The 16,928-nt window shown below is 51.8% G+C and overlaps 1 protein-coding gene across 1 annotated transcript; it reads left to right on the plus strand.

Annotated features, from left to right (window-relative positions):
- Positions 1 to 516: 516 nt before the first annotated feature.
- On the plus strand, positions 517 to 16,809 carry NOXA1 (NADPH oxidase activator 1). Its single transcript, XM_027727106.2, has 15 exons — positions 517 to 690; positions 2,495 to 2,577; positions 4,067 to 4,175; positions 6,403 to 6,537; positions 7,564 to 7,671; positions 8,378 to 8,437; positions 9,023 to 9,060; positions 9,747 to 9,888; positions 11,350 to 11,403; positions 12,511 to 12,583; positions 12,738 to 12,796; positions 13,940 to 14,109; positions 15,266 to 15,371; positions 15,458 to 15,581; positions 15,805 to 16,809. Exons 1-15 carry the CDS (start codon positions 517 to 519, stop codon positions 15,900 to 15,902), a joined length of 1,533 nt encoding a protein of 510 aa, XP_027582907.2. The 3' UTR covers positions 15,903 to 16,809.
- The last annotated feature ends 119 nt before the right edge of the window (positions 16,810 to 16,928 follow it).

Genomic DNA, 16,928 nt, shown 5'->3' on the forward strand with positions numbered 1-16,928 from the left:
GCCCGCTCAGGTGTAGCCGCCGCCCTCGCCGCTCTACCCCGACGGCTCGCGGGGTCCGTGTCCCATCCCTGTGTCCGCGTCCCCTACTGGAGTCCGTGTCCCATCCCTGTGTCCGTGTCCTCTCCCGGGGTCCGTGTGTCCCTCCCAGAGTCGGTGTCCCTTCCCGGGGTTCTGTGTCCGCTCCTGGAGTCCATGACTCATTCCGGGGGCCGTTGTCCTTCACGAGGTCCTGTGTCCCCTCCCGGGGTCCGTGTCCCATCCCTGGGTCCGTTTCCCTTCCCAGGGTCCGTGACCACTCCCCGGGTCCCTGTGCCCCCACGCGATCCGTGTCCCCCCAAGGGGTCCGTGTCCCATCCCCGTGTCCTTTTCCCCTCCGTGTCCGTGTCCCCGGGCACGGGCGGGCTCCGCCGCCCGGGGGAGGAGCGGAGGGGGCGGAGGGGCCGCCCGTCCCCGCCCCGCCCGGCAGGTGAGCCCCAGGTGGGGTTCAGGTGAGGGAGGCTCAGGTGAGCCCCGTCCATGGCGTACCGGGAGCTGGTGCGGCGCTGGCACGAGGGGGTGCGGGCGGCGGACCGCGGGCACTGGGACGCGGCCCTGGAGAGCTTCGGCGCCATCCCCGACCCTCCGGCGCGGATCTGCTTCAACATGGGCTGCGTACAGCTGCTTGCCCGGCGGCCAGAGGCGGCTCTGAGGGTGAGGGACCGGGACGAGGGATCCCAGGGGTCGGAGGGCACGGGCAGGGGGACAGGCGGTCACAGCGATGTGCAGCGCGGCTCCCCCAGGTCCATCTTTGAGGGGACGATGCTGCAACTCGAGTTAATCCAGCATTCCATGTCCTGCGTGCCCGGCAGGAATGTGGACAGCGAGGGTTTAAGGTTTGAGACGAGTGATTTAAGGAAAAGATTTTGCAGAGTGAATCGTAGAAAACTTAGAAAGATTGAAGTTAAAGAGGTTGTGGTACTTTGGGATGTGGATTAGTTGTGAGTCCATGGTGCTGGGTTAATGGTTGGACTTGATGAGCTTTGAGGTCTTTTCCAGCCTTAATGATTCTGTGATTCCATGGTTCTATAGATATTATGAAAACCCAGGTAAATGGGAAATTTCAAGGTGTTGCAGAATAGTTTTGGAAGTGAAGAGATAATAGGAACACAGAAACCTTAAATTAGATACTAGAAACCACATTTGGCAATGTACCTAAAGTTTTACTAAAGCTAAATCAGCTTTAGATGAGCTTAGCTCATTATAATGTGAAAACCACACCTCTACTGCATTGTAGCTTTAAATCAAAGCAGGCAGAAGGTGTCCAATAGCTGTTACATAGGCACGGATTTAGAAATGAGATAGGTGTATTTTGAAAAAATAAGTGTGCTGCTTTGCAGTGGAGACTGACAAAATGAAGCTGCTGTGCTGGAAAACTGCTACCTTTGGGAAGCAAGAGCAGCTGCCCTGAGGAAAAGCCTTTTTGTGACAGCACCTGGCATGTCTGCACATCCATCTGTCTGTGTGTCTGTCTGTCAGGGCCCAGTAAGGAGGTACAGATAAGCCTTTCCTTAAACAGCAGAAAGAGGAGCTAAGTCTGTGCTGTAGGAGCTGGGGCAGAGCCGTGGGGCCCCGGGCAGGGCAGTTGCTACTGGGGACACACTGAGCATGTCATAGGAATGCCCAAGAGAGACTTTTCAGCCCCAATCAATGGGCACTGCCTGGGAAAAAGCTCAGCTCTACTTCCGTGTAGCTCAATGGTTGGTTGTTGGTTATTTCATTTATAGCACAGTCAGGCAGACAGTGCCAGTAAGGTGTGCTCTGGAGTCACGGAAACCAGGCACCACCTCATCAGGAGACACGGTCACTCTCTGACCTCCTGCTGCATATCTTCATCCTGCAGTGCTATCCCTGTCCAGGCAGTGTCAGGGAAGTCTGGGTTTCAGGAGCTGTTATCTCCATGCAGTCTCTGCAGTGATAAGGGAAGGAGGACACCTCCTCAGTGTCTCAGGATGACACACAGCTTTCCCAGCTCAGAGTTACTCTGAACCAGCAGCCACGAGCTGCTGCCAGCTCTGCTAGTGCTTGCCTGTATTTAGACATGGAACTGAACCAGAAATACTGACTTAGAGGCCATTGTGTGCAGCCCTGCAGCTCCGTCCCTTTCGTGTGCTCCCATCGTGTGCTTCACGCAGCCTTCCCCAGCCTGACCCATCCCACTGCTCCCCCTGTCCCAGCAAACTGCTCCGGGCTACACAGTCTTCCCATTACAAGATGCCAAGTGGCCAGTGTAGCTCATGAATGTCCAGTCCATCGTAGCAAGGAGGGATAAAAACCTGAGGCTCAGCTCGTAGGGAGCCAAGACCTGAAAGATGGCCGTGTGCGGCCCCTGGGAGCTGGACACAGGGACTGCCTCTGCCAGGGCAGCCGGGGCAGGGCTGGCTGAGTGTGTGTGCCCAGGCACGGACAGGGGAGATCCCAGCTGAGCCTGGGGATGTGCCTGTGTTTTCCTCCTTAGGCCTTCGATCAGACCGTGGCGAAGGACAATTCCCTGGCTGTGGGCTACTTCCAGAGAGGGTTGGTCCACCTGCAGCTGGAAATGTGAGTGAGGTGCACAGCCAGGGCAGTCTTTGGTTCTCTCCTTCCAGCCGTGCTTTATTACTAAACCTAAATGATCTATGATTCTAAAATTCACTTCTTCCAGCAATCTTAAATAGTTCACAGGGTCTGCTTTGGCCTTGCAAACCGTGTCACAGCAAGTCCTATCTCTGGTAAGAGCTGCACAACTCTGGGGCCCCAGGGGTGGCTAACACATGACGTTGCTGTCCTGTACACACAGAGACTCCTGGGGCTGCCAGGTTGTTATGTTGCCATTCAGATTTTCTTTAGGAATTAAAAAAATATAATTGGGCTGCTTGGTGTGTCTTCACATGACACACATGAGTCTGGCCTTCCTAAAAATGTAGTCTGCCCACAGTGTCTGATTGCCACTCTCTGCTGACAGCTGATAAAAGATTGAGATTGCTCCAGTAGTGTCATGGGATTGATTACTCATTGTTTCCGTGGTTAAATCACAGTGGCATCCTGCTCAGAGAAGTGGGTGAAGTATTTTCTTCAGGTTTGAAGATCTCTTCTTACCTTTGAGCTTCAGTTATTCTCTTTCCTGCTATTTCCCCTGTATTTTCCAGACCTTAATTTCTGGGAGGGAGTTAAAGTGAGCAGTTCTGCACTCACAGCTGTGCTGTCAGGCAGCTCCAGGCTCTGTGCCTCTGCCCACAGAGCCCCAGTCCAGGCTGGTGGAGCCCTGTCTGGCTCACTGGAGCTGCTCTACAGCCAGAAGAAGCAGAGCATTGTGCCCCAAGGACACACACACTGCAGGGGCAGCACAGCTGGCAGACCTGCCTCCTGCCCAAAGAGCTGGTGGCCACCAGCACCCCGTGGCTCCTTCCCTCACCAGATGCTGCTCCCACCCCCCCACTCACCTGGGCACCTTCTCCTGTCTGTGCTCCCTGGCCCTTGGTCAGGTACCCACTGCACAGCCCTTCCTGGACCCTTCCTTTCCCCACCTGCAGCCTCAGTGGGAACCTGTTTGGATTTCAGACGTGTGGCTGGTGTAAATGCAGACTAATTCCCTCCTTATCCTTGGAGTTGTTCTAAATTTCTGCTCTTACTTCTCTGGCCATGCCCTCACTGCTCACCATCAGTGGGGTTCCCACAGCATTCCCACAGCCCTCACTCCTCCCAGACACGTGCTGGGACAGCACTGCCTGGGCAAGGAGCTCACAGCAGTGGTTAGTCTTTGTTCTTTACATTTTCTCCTCCTTGGAATTGTGACTGTTCCAGGGATCGAAGCCTCCTGTTCATCCCAGTGAGTAAAGCAGTGCAGGTAATCCCAGAGGAGAGACACACCATGTTCATTGTGTGCTGTCTACCAACAGGGAGAGGACTGGTCACAAGATGATACAGCTCTGGTGCAGCTCTCCCCACCCAGGCTTACAGAGCAGAAGACGTTATCTGCTTTATTTTTGAACTCCTTAAACAGTCTTCAGCTTTTTTAGCCTCAGTTTCTTCTGTCACCTCTGCGCTGCAGGTTTGAAGATGCTCTCTCTGATTATCACATGGCCTTCGGTCACTTAAGACAGAATCCCTTCATCGATTACAAGCAGCTGGGGCTGAGGCACATCCTCTATGCCTGGGAGGTAAGAGTCAGCCTGTCTCAGCAATCCTGCCCTTCTGCTGGAGGATTCAGCAGTAGGCATTACTAACCCAAGAGTTTTTTAAGACCATACCTAAGAACAGTAAAAAATTTCTGCTTGCACTTTTTGTTTAAGTAACTTAATCATAAAAGTCATAAAACAATGTCATCTTTGGAGATTTTGGCAAAATTACACAGTTTGGAAAATGAAATTGTTCAGAGCAAGTGCACAAGAATTTGTATACTGAGGGTTTTTATCTTCTCTACACATGGAAAAAAGTAGTGGCTGCCCCATCCCCAGAAGTGTCCAAGGCCAGGTTGGACAGGGTTTGGAGCATCCTGGGATAGTGGAAGGTGTCCCTGCCCATGGCAGGGGGATGGGAGCTGGATGAGCTTTAAGGTCCCTCCCAAGCCAAACCAGTCTGGATTCTGTGTAATATTTACAGTCAGTTTGGTGAACTCCTCAACCCTAAGAGCTGAAATAGGTTAAAATACAGACAGATGAGAACAAAACTTGTCATAATGCAGAGTCTAGGAAATCCAGGTGCATGAAAGCCTGACTTTCCAACTGCAGCAACTGATCTTAATATTCCATCTGTGCCTGGACTTACCCCCTGGGCTGCAGGCTGAGTTTGCTTCTGTGACACTTCACCCTGCAGCTCTTACTGTTACACAGAGTCAACCTGCCCCATCCTGTTTCAGAGAGCTCTAAGTCTGAATTGATTGTAAATATTTGTAATATTTGGAAAGTAAAAGACTCCTAGAAAGTGTCCTTTACTGCGAGAGCTCATTCTGTCTTCTTCTGTCCTGAGTCCACACACAGAGGTTGAAAAGCAGATACAGGAAAGAGTATTTAACTCCTTAATTCCGTGGGAGTGAGGAGTTATTGTGTAACTCCAGTCAAGCATATCAGCAATTTTCATGCACCTTATACCTGGCAGGAAGAAGCTCTCCTTGGCATCTGTGAGATTACCCAAACCCCCCTGGTTTTAACAGTTTCAATGCCAGCGCTGCCTTCTCCGAGCTAACTTAGAGGTGACAGGTTGCCTTTGAAAGGGCCAGGGCTGCAGGAGTGCCCTGAGGCCATCCAGGGCAGGCTTGTGCCCTTCATGATGTGAACACACAGTCCCTCACTCCAGACATCACCAGGACATGTGCTGGCCCTCCAGACTCAGGATTAGCGTCCTGATTTAACTGTATCTGGCTCCTACATCTACCTGCAGCTCATTTTTCAAACTACACAAACATAATCCTCCAGCAGAACTGTGCCATCAACTTTCCCCGTGCCTGGCCTCTCACGCTGCAGCCGCTCTTCTCGTGGGAGATACATGTATGCTGTGAAAATCCAGAAATATTTGCCTCTTGCAAGGCTGTGACACTTCTGACTGAGTGAGAACTGCTGCCTTGCCTCTCCAAGAGGGAGCACCTCTGCAGTTCTTGTGCATGCTCAGGATTGTCATTCCCCACACCCCCAAACAGTGCCTGCTGTCATGATTAAGGAGTGAAGAAAAGCATCCCGTTGGCTGCAGCTCTGTCCCGAGCAGGGCTTGCAGCCAGACACACAGAGCAGCTCACAGGCTGATAACCTTATCTCAGACAATAACGAGCTGTGGCTCCTGGGCCTCTCTTCTGCCTGTAGCCCAGCAAGTTTCCCACACACTGACTGCTGGCCAGTGACAAGGAGAGATCTCCCACTCCTAATTCAGCACACAGACCAAGGCCCCCAACACCTTGTCTGCAAGACTCCCACACCCTGCACTTCAGCACTGAACAGACTGACATGCTGCTGAAGGGTAACGAGTGACAATTTGCACATTCACAGCCCACTACAACATGAAATAGTGTCAGTTAAGTTATTTTGCAATGACAGGCAGTCAGAATTACAAAAAAATATCACCTAGTTGCATGCAGAAGGAAACACAAGAAAAGCTTTCTGACCTTTCAGATGCAGGAAGGATCATATTTAAACTGTGTGGCACCAGACTCTTTACCTGGTGCCCCCGTGTCTCTCCTTGCTTTGGCCAGAGCCAGCAGCTCCAGCACACCCACACCTCTATCTTTTTCCACTCTGATTATGACGTTTTTTCAGCTGTGCTGCTCAGAGTGCCTTTCTCGTTGCTGTTTTTGTGGTGTTTCAGTGCCTGGTCCCTATTTCTTGGCTGAGTTCAGTAGGTCATGTTGGGGGTGTCGTGCTCCCAGCCCTCTGAGCCCTCCCCCTGTGCCCACTCCAGGTGCTGTACAGCACTGCAGCAGTGCAGTGCTGCCTGCAGCAGTGGCAGGAGGCCAGAGTCACCCTAGAGAAGGCTGTTGTGTGGAGACCTGAGAGAAGAACAGCAATCTTGGACCTGGCCCTTGAGCGGGTGCAGGTAAGACCACTTCTGAGTTCCTGGGTATGTGCTTTGGGCTTCAGCAAAGAACTGTGAGATGGGAGTGTGCTGATCCTTGTACATTTGGATGTTCTTGTCTATCCACCTGCTAACCCAGTCCCAGCCTTTTGCTGGTGATGCTCTGCCAGACCAGTGCTAATCGAAGAACTCCATCACCCCCAGGTGCTTCATGGCCCAGAAACACCACAGTGGAGACTTCTAGGGTGACTTGTCAGGCTGTGGAAGTTTCTTCCTGGTCTCTCCTGTTCAGGCACTTAGTTGCCTTGTGCAGTGTTTTAAGTGCAGAACCCCTACAAGTGCAGATCTGGAGAGTCTCCCTTCAGGTGACAGTGGCTGACTCCTTTCAGTCCCTTTGGCCTCAGGAACAGCTGCCTCAGGTGGCAGCTCAGATATTAATGCCAATCTCATGTAGAGCTTAAGGAGGGTGTGAAAGGGTTTCTAGGGCTGCTTCTAAGTAATAGTTTCCTGTTAGACTCCTTTATGATCAGGAAACATTTGCAGATCTCTGATTTAACTCTTCCTGGGCAGTTCATTAGTTTGCTACCTTCATACTTCCTTATTTGCATACTTTTCAAGAGATGATCACTTTGTTTTTAATCTAGTCATCTCTTTAGCATCATATTTGTACTTTACAACAGCGTATTATTTATATTTGCTATTAGCATGCTACTCAGTGGCTGAACAGAGAAAACATTTGAAGTCAAATAAAAAAACTGTCTAGAAAATTGTTCAATAAACCTTCCTGCACTGCCTCCCTTCCCACCCATCCCATGGACATGTTAGCCCTTGACTCCACACTGGGGAGTGGCTGCTGAGCTCTCAGTTTGCATGTGCTTGTTGACCCTGAGTGCCTTTGGCAAGTTCATAGCCGTAATTTTTGCCCCAATGTCTTCCTGGAGCTGCTCTTGCACACCTGGGGAAGCTGGATTTGCTTTTCACTGCTCTGAAGTTTCATTTAATATCAATTGATGATGGCTTTTCCCTTATCTGCTTTCCCTGCCCTAGGACCGCCTGTTTTTAGAGCCCATGCAGGTTCCTCTTGGGGAACTTTTCAGACCACGGAAGAAGGAAGTTGAACAGTTGGATTCCAAAGATTTCCTGGGTAAACCCAAGGTAACAGGCACATAATCATTAAGATTAACAGCAGCAGATTAAAATCCCACCTCTGCCAACTCCAGAGCGCAGTGCTACTGGCCACTGTGCTGGGGGTGACCCCGGAGCAGGGTGGTCAGTGCTTGCAGCCAGTCCAGGCACCTGGGACACAGAAGCCAAAATTCGTTAGAATTGCCACCTCTTCTATCAAAAATGCATTTTGGGACTAAAAACCCTTCCCAATTTTGGTCACTTTAAAGTCTGAAAGGGCCAAGCAGGTACTCAGGGAACCCATGGTTCCCTTCTTGCTGACAATGACGTTTTGAAGACGAGCACATTTTTCCAGCTCAGTCCTGCATTCCCAGTGTGACAGGTGGGCACTTAGGAGACAAATGCTTTGTCACATCCCTTAACACAAGCCAGCAGAGAATTTCTCTGATCCCTTCTGTGACCAGTGCAGTCAGCAGAAGTGTCACAGGCCAAGGAGCTCTAACAGGAATCAAGAAAAGGGAAAGTAATTCATTCAATGTGCTTTTAAAGAAAGCTTGAAAAGACTTTAAAAAAATGTGGTCTGATTTGGGAATCCAGCTCTGCCTTTTCCACTGTGTACATTGCTCTATTAACCTTTGGATGCCAGAAGGAAATGAGTCTGAGTAGATAATCTTGGATGAAGTTTGAGAGTCTCTTCATCCAGCCTCGACTCACTCGTTACTTTGTCCTCCAACAGGTGATCTCGTCCATCATTCCCAATGATGAGTACATTGGCTTTGAGCCTCTCAGGCCTCAGGTGAGCAGGACATAGCTGTGAAAGGAGGAATGGAGCTTGTCATGGAGCTCCAGGCAGGGGCTCAGTCCCTAACACATCAGGGGAAGAGTGTATTGTTGAAAGAACCAGCGCACTGTCAGCCTGGCTCCATGGGGATGTTCAGAGCCAAGCAGTGGGCTCAGTACTAGCTGGAAGGGACTCAGTGATGGGAGTCTCCAGCCCCATGAAGATACATTTTTGACTCTTCACCAGCAGTGGAGACTTTGCTGGGCTCAACATGCCTTTGCCCAGCACTTCATTAAATCTGTGAGCATGAGCTCAGAGAGGCTGCTTTGCACTGTGACAGGAGTTCCTCGAACCAAGGGAGGGGGAGGAGATTTTGTTACTTGCTTCCTGATGAGGTAAAGAGGGAGGGGAAGAAACAGAAGGTACATCCTGCTAAGGTGTGGAGCAGCAGACTTCTGGGTCTGGGTGGTGTGGAGTGACAAAAGGGGTCAAGAGTAAAGACAAAATACCTCAGTGTGGTGTTCAGAGGGACAGGAGATAAGGTGGCACTGCTGCTGGACGAGGCACTGTTATAAACAGGTACTGTTGTTTCTCCCACAGAAACAGGGCTTTTATGAACCCAGTGCTGATGCTCTGCGGTGAGTGTTGTCCACCTTGGTCTAACTCTTCTCTCACTATTTCTGTTCAGAAAGTCATGCTTTGTTCTCTGGTGTCTTTGGGTGAAGACTGAGAGATCCACACCCACTTCTCACCAAGGGTGGGGTGAATGACAAGCATGCAAAGACTTGTGTGGATGTAAAGGACACTGTGGGTCCCTGGAATCCTTCATGCAAGAATCTCTGGGCAATTTGCAGGGGTTGATTCAGCAGTCTTGGGAGGCAGGCATGGATCATGCTATGGCTGAGGAATGAAAGAGCAGGTTGTGGGACATGCCCAGGTCTGTGACAGAGGATGCTCAGCTGTCCCATCCTGGTTCCCAGGACAAGGCTTCCAAATACTCCCAGCCCTGCTGTGCTGTGCCAAAATCAGGTTCAAAACCCATGAAAGTAATTTGTTTTGGTGATATTGTACCAGCAGTACTTCGGGCCTGAGTTTAATAATTGTTTTGATCTGGAGAATGTTTATCAGTACAATGAAAATGCAGCTACATTTGGGAAATCAGTGTTTTCCAAGCTCCTTTTGTTCACAGTTGGACCAAAGCGTAGCAATGGAAATCATGATTTCCCAACCCCTGAAACTTCTGGCACATGGCAGTTGGGATTGGTGCAGTGTTCTGGACCAGCACTCTGGGGTTAGTAAGGGTGCTCCCACTCTTTCTCCACAGGGACAGTGAGGCAGGATACCATCGAGTCCTGTCCCAGTATTGCCCCGAGCAGTCGGAGGAGCCGGTGGTGAAGGGCGGCAGTTTGGTGTTTGTGCTGAGCAGGGGAGCAGAGGGCTGGGCCACAGCCATCCACGATGGACAGGTGAGAGAAAGGGGGCTGCACAGCCCAGCCCCCAGCAGAGCCCACGGCCCTCTGAGCACAGCCCTCGGGGTCACCTGCAGCCCTGCAGAGCAGGAGGTGAGTTCAGGAGCTCATTTCCACATACCAGAGATTTCCTGACACTTGGCTCCCACCAGCCTCTGCCATTCACCTCTGCAGTTCCATGTGGGCACCTTTTGGGCTCTCGTGCTCTCCGTCATCCAGGATCCTACTGCTGAATCATGTGGGACATCAGACCTCACCAAGGACCACCAACTAGAGCAGTTTTTGTCACCTGAGAGCTCTAAGGGAGCTGAGGAGATGGGTCATTCTTTACCCTGATGCCTCTGTTAAATTAACTTTGGGGAGGTTTGGGGAGGGTTTCAGCTATGCAGGCAGGTTTTATAAAGGGCTCTAGAAAAGAACTAAGGAATTAAAGCCCAGAAAATCTGACATCTTCCTGCAGACTGGGGAACTGTAGGGTAAACAGACTGAATAGAAGTAGATAAACACAGCAACATGAAAAATCTTTTGTTGGCAGAAGCCTTTTCTCACATGTCTACTTCAGTTCTTTGAAAGAGCCATTGCATACCTGGATTAGGTTCAGCCAGTGAATGTATTACCTGCCTGTCTTTCCAAAACAGTCAAAAGATTCTTCACAAGACTACTGTAAATCAGTGAGGTGCCTGAGCAAGGGACGCAGCGTTCTGAGGACTGGTAACAGGTTAAAATACAGAATAAATAGTGGGTATAAATGAACAGGGTTGGTTTTTTTCTTTTTTTTTTTTCAAAGTAATTATGTACCCACAGTGAATCTGCTGTGACATAAACTTTTAGCAAATTCCTAAGTGCTACAGTAACAGGTGTGGTAATATGGTGCTTCTTAAGCTGGCCATGTTCCATGACAGACAATCAAACCATTCAGCAGAGCCTGAGGCATCTGCAGCTAAGAGTGAAGAGTCATACAAGTATTTGGATGTGCTGGTTGACCACTCAGTGAAGTGTCAGGTGAAATTCAAAGTCAAGAAAAGTAAAATAATAGACTCTGGACCAAAAAAAAAAGCATTGTAAGCAAACAATTACTCACAATGATCAGTTGAAATCAATAGCAGCGATTGTCAGAAGACACAGATATGCTGCTGGACTGGTGTCCCTGGGTGTCCTTGGCTCCAGGACAGATGCTCTGCCTAAGCATCTGTCCTGGGAGCAGGGGCTGTGGATTGGTGAGTGTCTGATGTGTTACAGGCACTCCATCAGCAGTGGGAAAGGTGCAAAAGGACCCTTGGATTTTGTTCAGCAGTGTCTGAGCACAAGGCACATGGGGGGCTGTGTGTCACCCCAGGCCCCCCAGGCACATTTGTGTGGCTGTAGGGGGACAGGCAGTGACAGGGACTGGAGGGGTTGGGGCTGTGGCTGCCACAGCAGCAGCTCCTGTTTCACTTTGCTCTGCTCTGTGTCCCACAGAAGCTGCACATCCCAAGCTCTCTCCTGGAGCCTGTCTCAAGGATGGATAAATGGGTGAGCTGGCAACCTTGCAGTAGGGGTGAGGGGGGGGACCAAGAGATGCATTTGGGACATTTATTTGTAAGATAATCACAGGATGGAACAACTGTGTAAGAGAAACGTAGGGTGTGAAGCACTGAGACCCTTGACTGAAGACCAAGTTTTCTTAAACAAGAAAAACAGAACAGTCAAGAGCAAGGGACTTTTTTTTTTTTTTTTAGTGCACTGGATCTCTTTACAGCAAAATCTGTGGGCTTGGACATGTAGCCAAGCTTGTATCACAACCTGGTCTAGGTGTTGTTCTCCCTTACCTGCCATGGGCTGACAGAACACACAAAAGGAGCTGCCCCAGCTCTCCTGCCCCACTGTAATTAGTTGAGCCACTGGAATAGGCTGAGGAATTTGAGGGCCTGAGGCACAGGTTTATCCAGCCTGCTCCCAAGATGGCTACAGCCACCAGAGGCAGCAGGGAAGAGGGTGGTGAGTGCTCACATGTTCCAGTTCACCAGCACAGTGGGAGCAGGTGAATCTCCTGCAGTGGGACAGGAATGCCTTAAGCAAGCCCTGCTTTCTGCCCTGAGATCATGCACCTCACCTTTGACTTTGGAAAACTTCATCTCCCATCTCCACCACAGGCACATCCACACATTATCCCAATCGTTTTCCGTCTGAACCCAGGGTGGAAAGGTGCGATTCAGACCCCTGTTTCCTGTGAGGGATTTTTGAAGCACGTTGTTGTTCAGATGTTGCTATGGGTTTTTTTACTATTATTTTTTCCCCTCCAAGTGAATCCCTGAGCATAGCACACTCTTGGGCATTTGCTCCATGGATGACTCACTGTGAACCAGCCCAAGCTGGGGAGAGCCCTCAGCACAGTGTGAGCAGCCTCCCCACGCTCCAGCACCAACCCAGGCAGGGCCAGGGGGCCAAGGAAGTGTCCCACAAACCTCTCCTCACTCCTGCTGCCCACAAGAGCCTGAGTGATCCACATCATCCAACCATTTAGTGAACTGGTCTCCCTGGGGTTACACCCACAAATTGTAACTGGCTGCAGCCGTCACGCATCAACCTTGTCCAGGCTCCAGTGTCTTCTCACTCCTCTCTGGTGTTGTTCTGTTGCAGAAGATCAGCAATGGGATCCCCCTTCCTCCTGCCCAGGTGCCTCCCAGCCGCCTGCATGTGAAGCAGAAGCCAGGTAGTCCCTGGGCCACCTTAGTGGGTGAAACTGTGCCCAAACCCACCCTTCAGGGGGTCGTGGGGAGGCTGAGGATCCCCTGTCTGTGTGCTGAAGCTTCCAGCAGCCTCTGCTGACTGCAGGGCTGTTCCTCTGCTCTTGTTCTGTTCTGCAGAGCCTCCTGGGGGAGAAAATGCCTTTGCCAGTGATGCTGGTGCCCAGATGGACTCCAAGGTGAGTTGTTCCACCAGCTTGCAGCCTCAAGACACTACGGCTGCAAAAAGGGCAAGATTCCTGCCCAGACCCTCCAAAATTCCTGAGCTGCTCCAAAATCATGGAAAAAATGTCCTTCCTCTGACCTCTTTCTCATTCGAAAAAGAGGCTCCCATGTGGTCTTTGCTCCTCCACTCCCAAGTTTGTGACCATCCTACTTTGTGAGGCAGTCCAGGGCTGAGGTTTACAAGGCACTGACCTGTTGCCACCCTCCAAGGTGCCAAGAGCCCCAGACACATTGCTGTTGTCATACACACTCTTTGCAAGGGAGAGCTGTCTTTGAACTCCCTGCTGTCTCTTCCCCTTCTGCCGTGTGCCATTCTCTGTCCCTGTCAGTCTGGGTACCACAGTTCATTCATATTTGCATTCTGGGATGATGTTCTCTGAGGCACCTCCATGTCATTGCCAACTTCTGTGTGTGATGGCCCTGGAATCGCTCCTCTGTCTACCTGGGGGCAGAACCTCTGTCCCCCAGCTGCAGGTCAGCTCTGCCACCCCTCTTTGAAGGGCATTTGGAGTAGCTTTGTCAGCTGTACTTCAGCCAGAAGGCAGCACAAAGTGGGAATGTGGCTGCTTCTCTCCAGCTGACTGGAGGAATTTGGATCCTACTCATATAATTTTTGGGTTGGGAGATACCTGTGCAATCAGACCCAGAAACAGGTTTCCTGAGTCATTGGAGGAACATTTGATTCCAGGCTTTGAATCCATAGTTACCTCTCTGAAATTCAGATCTGCCTTTTAATGATGCTCTACCATGACATGGCAGCACAGAGACGAGAGGTTGTGTCTGTGTCACCTCTTGGATATGAGAGCCGACACAGTCAGTCGAGGTTCTTGGTCCATGGACTTCAGTCAGTCCAGGCTCTTCCAGAGGGTGGTTGGGCACTGAACAGGCTCCCCAGGGCAGTGGGCACGGCCCCAAGGCTTCCAGAGCTCCAGGAGCATTTGGACAACGCTCTGAGGGACAGGGTGGGATTGTTGGGGTGTCTGTGCAGGGCCAGGGGTTGGACTGGATGGTCCTTGTGGGTCCCTTCCAGCTCAGGACATTCTGTGATTCTGCAGTCTGACTGACCAGCCTGACTACAGTGCCACATCTCTCAGCAGATCCCCCAGAGCCACGGAGAGGCCTCCCCGGGCTCAGCCAGGCCGGTGGTGCTGCGGGCGCGCTGCGAGTGCTCGGTGGTGCTGCAGGCGGGCGAGGCACCGGCCCTGCCGGCCCTGCGGGCACTGCTGTGGGAGCGCTTCGGGCAGCAGGCACAGCGGGGCACCCTGAGGTATGGGGGGGTGAGAGGTGGGGCAGCAGGCACAGCGGGGCACCCTGAGGTATGGGGGGGTGAGAGGTGGGGCAGCAGGCACAGCGGGGCACCCTGAGGTACGGGGGGGTGTGAGAGATGGGGCAGCAGGCACAGCGGGGCACCCCGAGGTACAGGGGGTGTGAGACAGAGATGGGGCAGCAGGCACCCATCCCCCTGAGGACACAGCCACGCTGTGTCTGGCCTCCCGGGGACATTTATCCAGGGCTGAGGCATTCCAGCAGGGATCCAGGAAAGGCGTGAGCACAGTCTGCCTTGCACGCAAACCTTACCATGGCTCTTGCTCCATGGAGGATAACACACTGTTCCTACTGTAAGCCACCTTCCAGGACATAAAGGGGCTCCAAGAGAGCTGGAAAGGGACTTTGGACAAGGGCCTCGATGGACAGGACAGGGGGGGAATGGCCTTAAGATGAAGGAGGGCAGGGTTAGATTAGATATTAGGAATAAATTCTTTACTATAAGGGTGGTGAGGTCCTGGCACAGGTTGCCCAGAAAAGCTGTGAACTCCTCAGCCCTGGAAGTGTCCAAGGCCAGGTTGGATGGGGCTTGGAGCAACCTGGGATAGTGAAAGATTCCCTGCCCATGGCAGGGGGGTTGGAAGTGAATGGTCTTTAAGGTCCCTTCCAACCCAAACCATTCTATGACTCTGTGATATATGGGCTTTGTACGCCCAAAAGGATCTTTCCCAGAAAACAGTACATGTCAAGAGAAAGGGGGGACAGAAGGAAAAACTGTGTAGATGCAGTTACTGTATATCGGATTTTCTCCTGCTCGGCTCAGCCTTTGCAGTAACTGGGATCAGTGCAGAGCAATCTGGGAGTCAGGTCCTGGAGTGAAATCTCCCTGACTGTGACACCCCTGGGACACAGTCAGTGGAGCCAGGAGAGTTTAGGATCTTTCCCTCAAGTCAGTGTGTGAGGAGGTGACAGTGTCACTCCCCACAGTGCCATTTCTGCTGAGCATGTGGGGTGGCCCCATGTCACTGTGCAAGGTGATAAGCTCTGAGCTGGCCTGCAAAGGGGACTGTGAAGGCTGAGGGTGGCAGAGGGCTGGGCTTTTCTCAAAGGCTGGATTTAAGTGAGATGATTTGTGCCACATTAACAAACGCTTGCAGCTACAGGCACCCGGATGGCACGGAGCTGGGGACAGTCTTGGGAGAGGAGGATCTGGGGAGGATGTGGCAGCAGCTGACAGATGGCAGGGTGACACTCTACTGCCAGGTACAGGGACTGTGACAAGTGTCTCTGCTGTGCTGGGCTCCAGTCTCTGCTTTGCCTTGCAATCTCCATGCTGGCTTTTCCTGCAGGACTCAGACTCCCACTCAGGCAGACCTGTTCTGTACCGGATGCTGGCTCAACACTCTTACCTGGCACAGGGACCAGGAGACCTGGAGTTCAGCAAGGGAGATGTGCTGGATATCCTCTCTGAAGGTAGCTCTCCAGTCCTGCTGCAGGTTGTCCTGGGACGGGCTTTTGGAGTCTGCTGCAGGGAGGGACTGGGAGCACAGGGCCTCTCCCATATTGTCTCAGGTTCATACTCTCAGGAGTGACAGGCTTGCACCGAGTTTTGTCCAGAGTTAAATTCCAGCCATGAAAACTCAGTAACCCCACTTGTATGGGCCAGGACTCATCCTGCTCCTTTGTGTTTTCCCAGTGAACGAGGACTGGCTGGAAGGATGCTGCAATGGCAAGACTGGCATCTTCCCCAAATGCTTTGCCACCCAGACCAGCTGTGGTTCTGCCTTCCTATAGCAGACAGGAGCCTTTTCCTGCTCAACTGCACTCCCAGGAATGGGAAACACCAATCCCAGCTCATTCAGGCCCCAGCCAGCCAGGGGCTCTGCTGAACCTGGACAAGGGATATCTCCCACTCCCAGATCCCATGGGGTCAGTTCCAGCAGTCTGACAGCATTTCCTACAGCCTGTCCCCAGACCTTGTGCTTACACTGCCAAAGATGTGTCTGTGCAGAGCAGAGAGAGGGATCTGCTGTTTGGCTGTGGGAGTTGTCCATGTGGCAGCTCAGACCTCTGGGCTGGGAAGATATTCCTCTGGGTGGGAAGAGGTTCCTCTGGGTGAAGGTCTTCATCCCCTCTCCCCTGTTGCTCACATTCGGGCTGGGAAAGCTGAGCCTCACTCTAACAAAGCCAAGGATGGCTGCCTGGGAGCAGGAGGCAGAGCCCTGTTCCCCGGGCTCTCAGGTCACACAACCTTATCTCCACCAGCAGAGATGCAGCAGAGACGCTGCTCCTTCAGAAGGCTTTTGGGACCAGTTTGCAGAGGGGTTAATGGGATAACACCGTGGGTTAGGATCACCATGCTTCCACCTTATGATCTGACCATTCTTCAGCCCAGATGCCTTTGATTCTTTCCTTAAGCCCCAAGTCCAAGGTGGGGTGTTGCAGCACAGAGGAGAGGGAATTGCAGAAGCCTGCACTGCTCAGAGCAGTTCCAGGCTATGGGAGAGCCCTGGAGGCACTGGGGAGAGGGCTGGGAAGTGCAGCACTGACTGGTGCTGCAGGGACTGAAAGGGCTGCCGAGTTCCTGCAGCTGAGCTGGGCTGGGCTTTGCTGATCTAAATAAAACACTCAAGTGTCTGGAGCTGGGACCCGTTCTGGATTTGGAGTTTGACAAAGCTGGGCTGTGTAACTTGAATATAAAATAAACCCTGAGCCAGAGTTGGCAACTCTTAAATCAACTTCCACTTGTGATTTTCTGCTGGGATAGGCCAGTAAATACTTTTAAAGACAGCTGACAGTGTCTTTGGAGATGATCATCTG

This window comes from Pipra filicauda, unplaced genomic scaffold (assembly GCF_003945595.2).
Source record: "Pipra filicauda isolate LSUMZ 115617 unplaced genomic scaffold, ASM394559v2 scaffold333_size800053_pilon, whole genome shotgun sequence".
Classification (NCBI taxonomy): Eukaryota; Metazoa; Chordata; class Aves; order Passeriformes; family Pipridae; genus Pipra; species Pipra filicauda.

What these genes read in the sequence shown, in the direction of transcription:
- NOXA1 (XM_027727106.2), top strand. Translation starts at nt 517, where the DNA reads ATGGCGTACCGGGAGCTGGTGCGGCGCTGGCACGAGGGGGTGCGGGCG. An exon ending in GGCCAGAGGCGGCTCTGAGG is followed by an intron (nt 691 to 2,494) that starts GTGAGGGACCGG and finishes TTTCCTCCTTAG; the next exon opens with GCCTTCGATCAGACCGTGGC. An exon ending in ATTTCCTGGGTAAACCCAAG is followed by an intron (nt 7,672 to 8,377) that starts GTAACAGGCACA and finishes GTCCTCCAACAG; the next exon opens with GTGATCTCGTCCATCATTCC.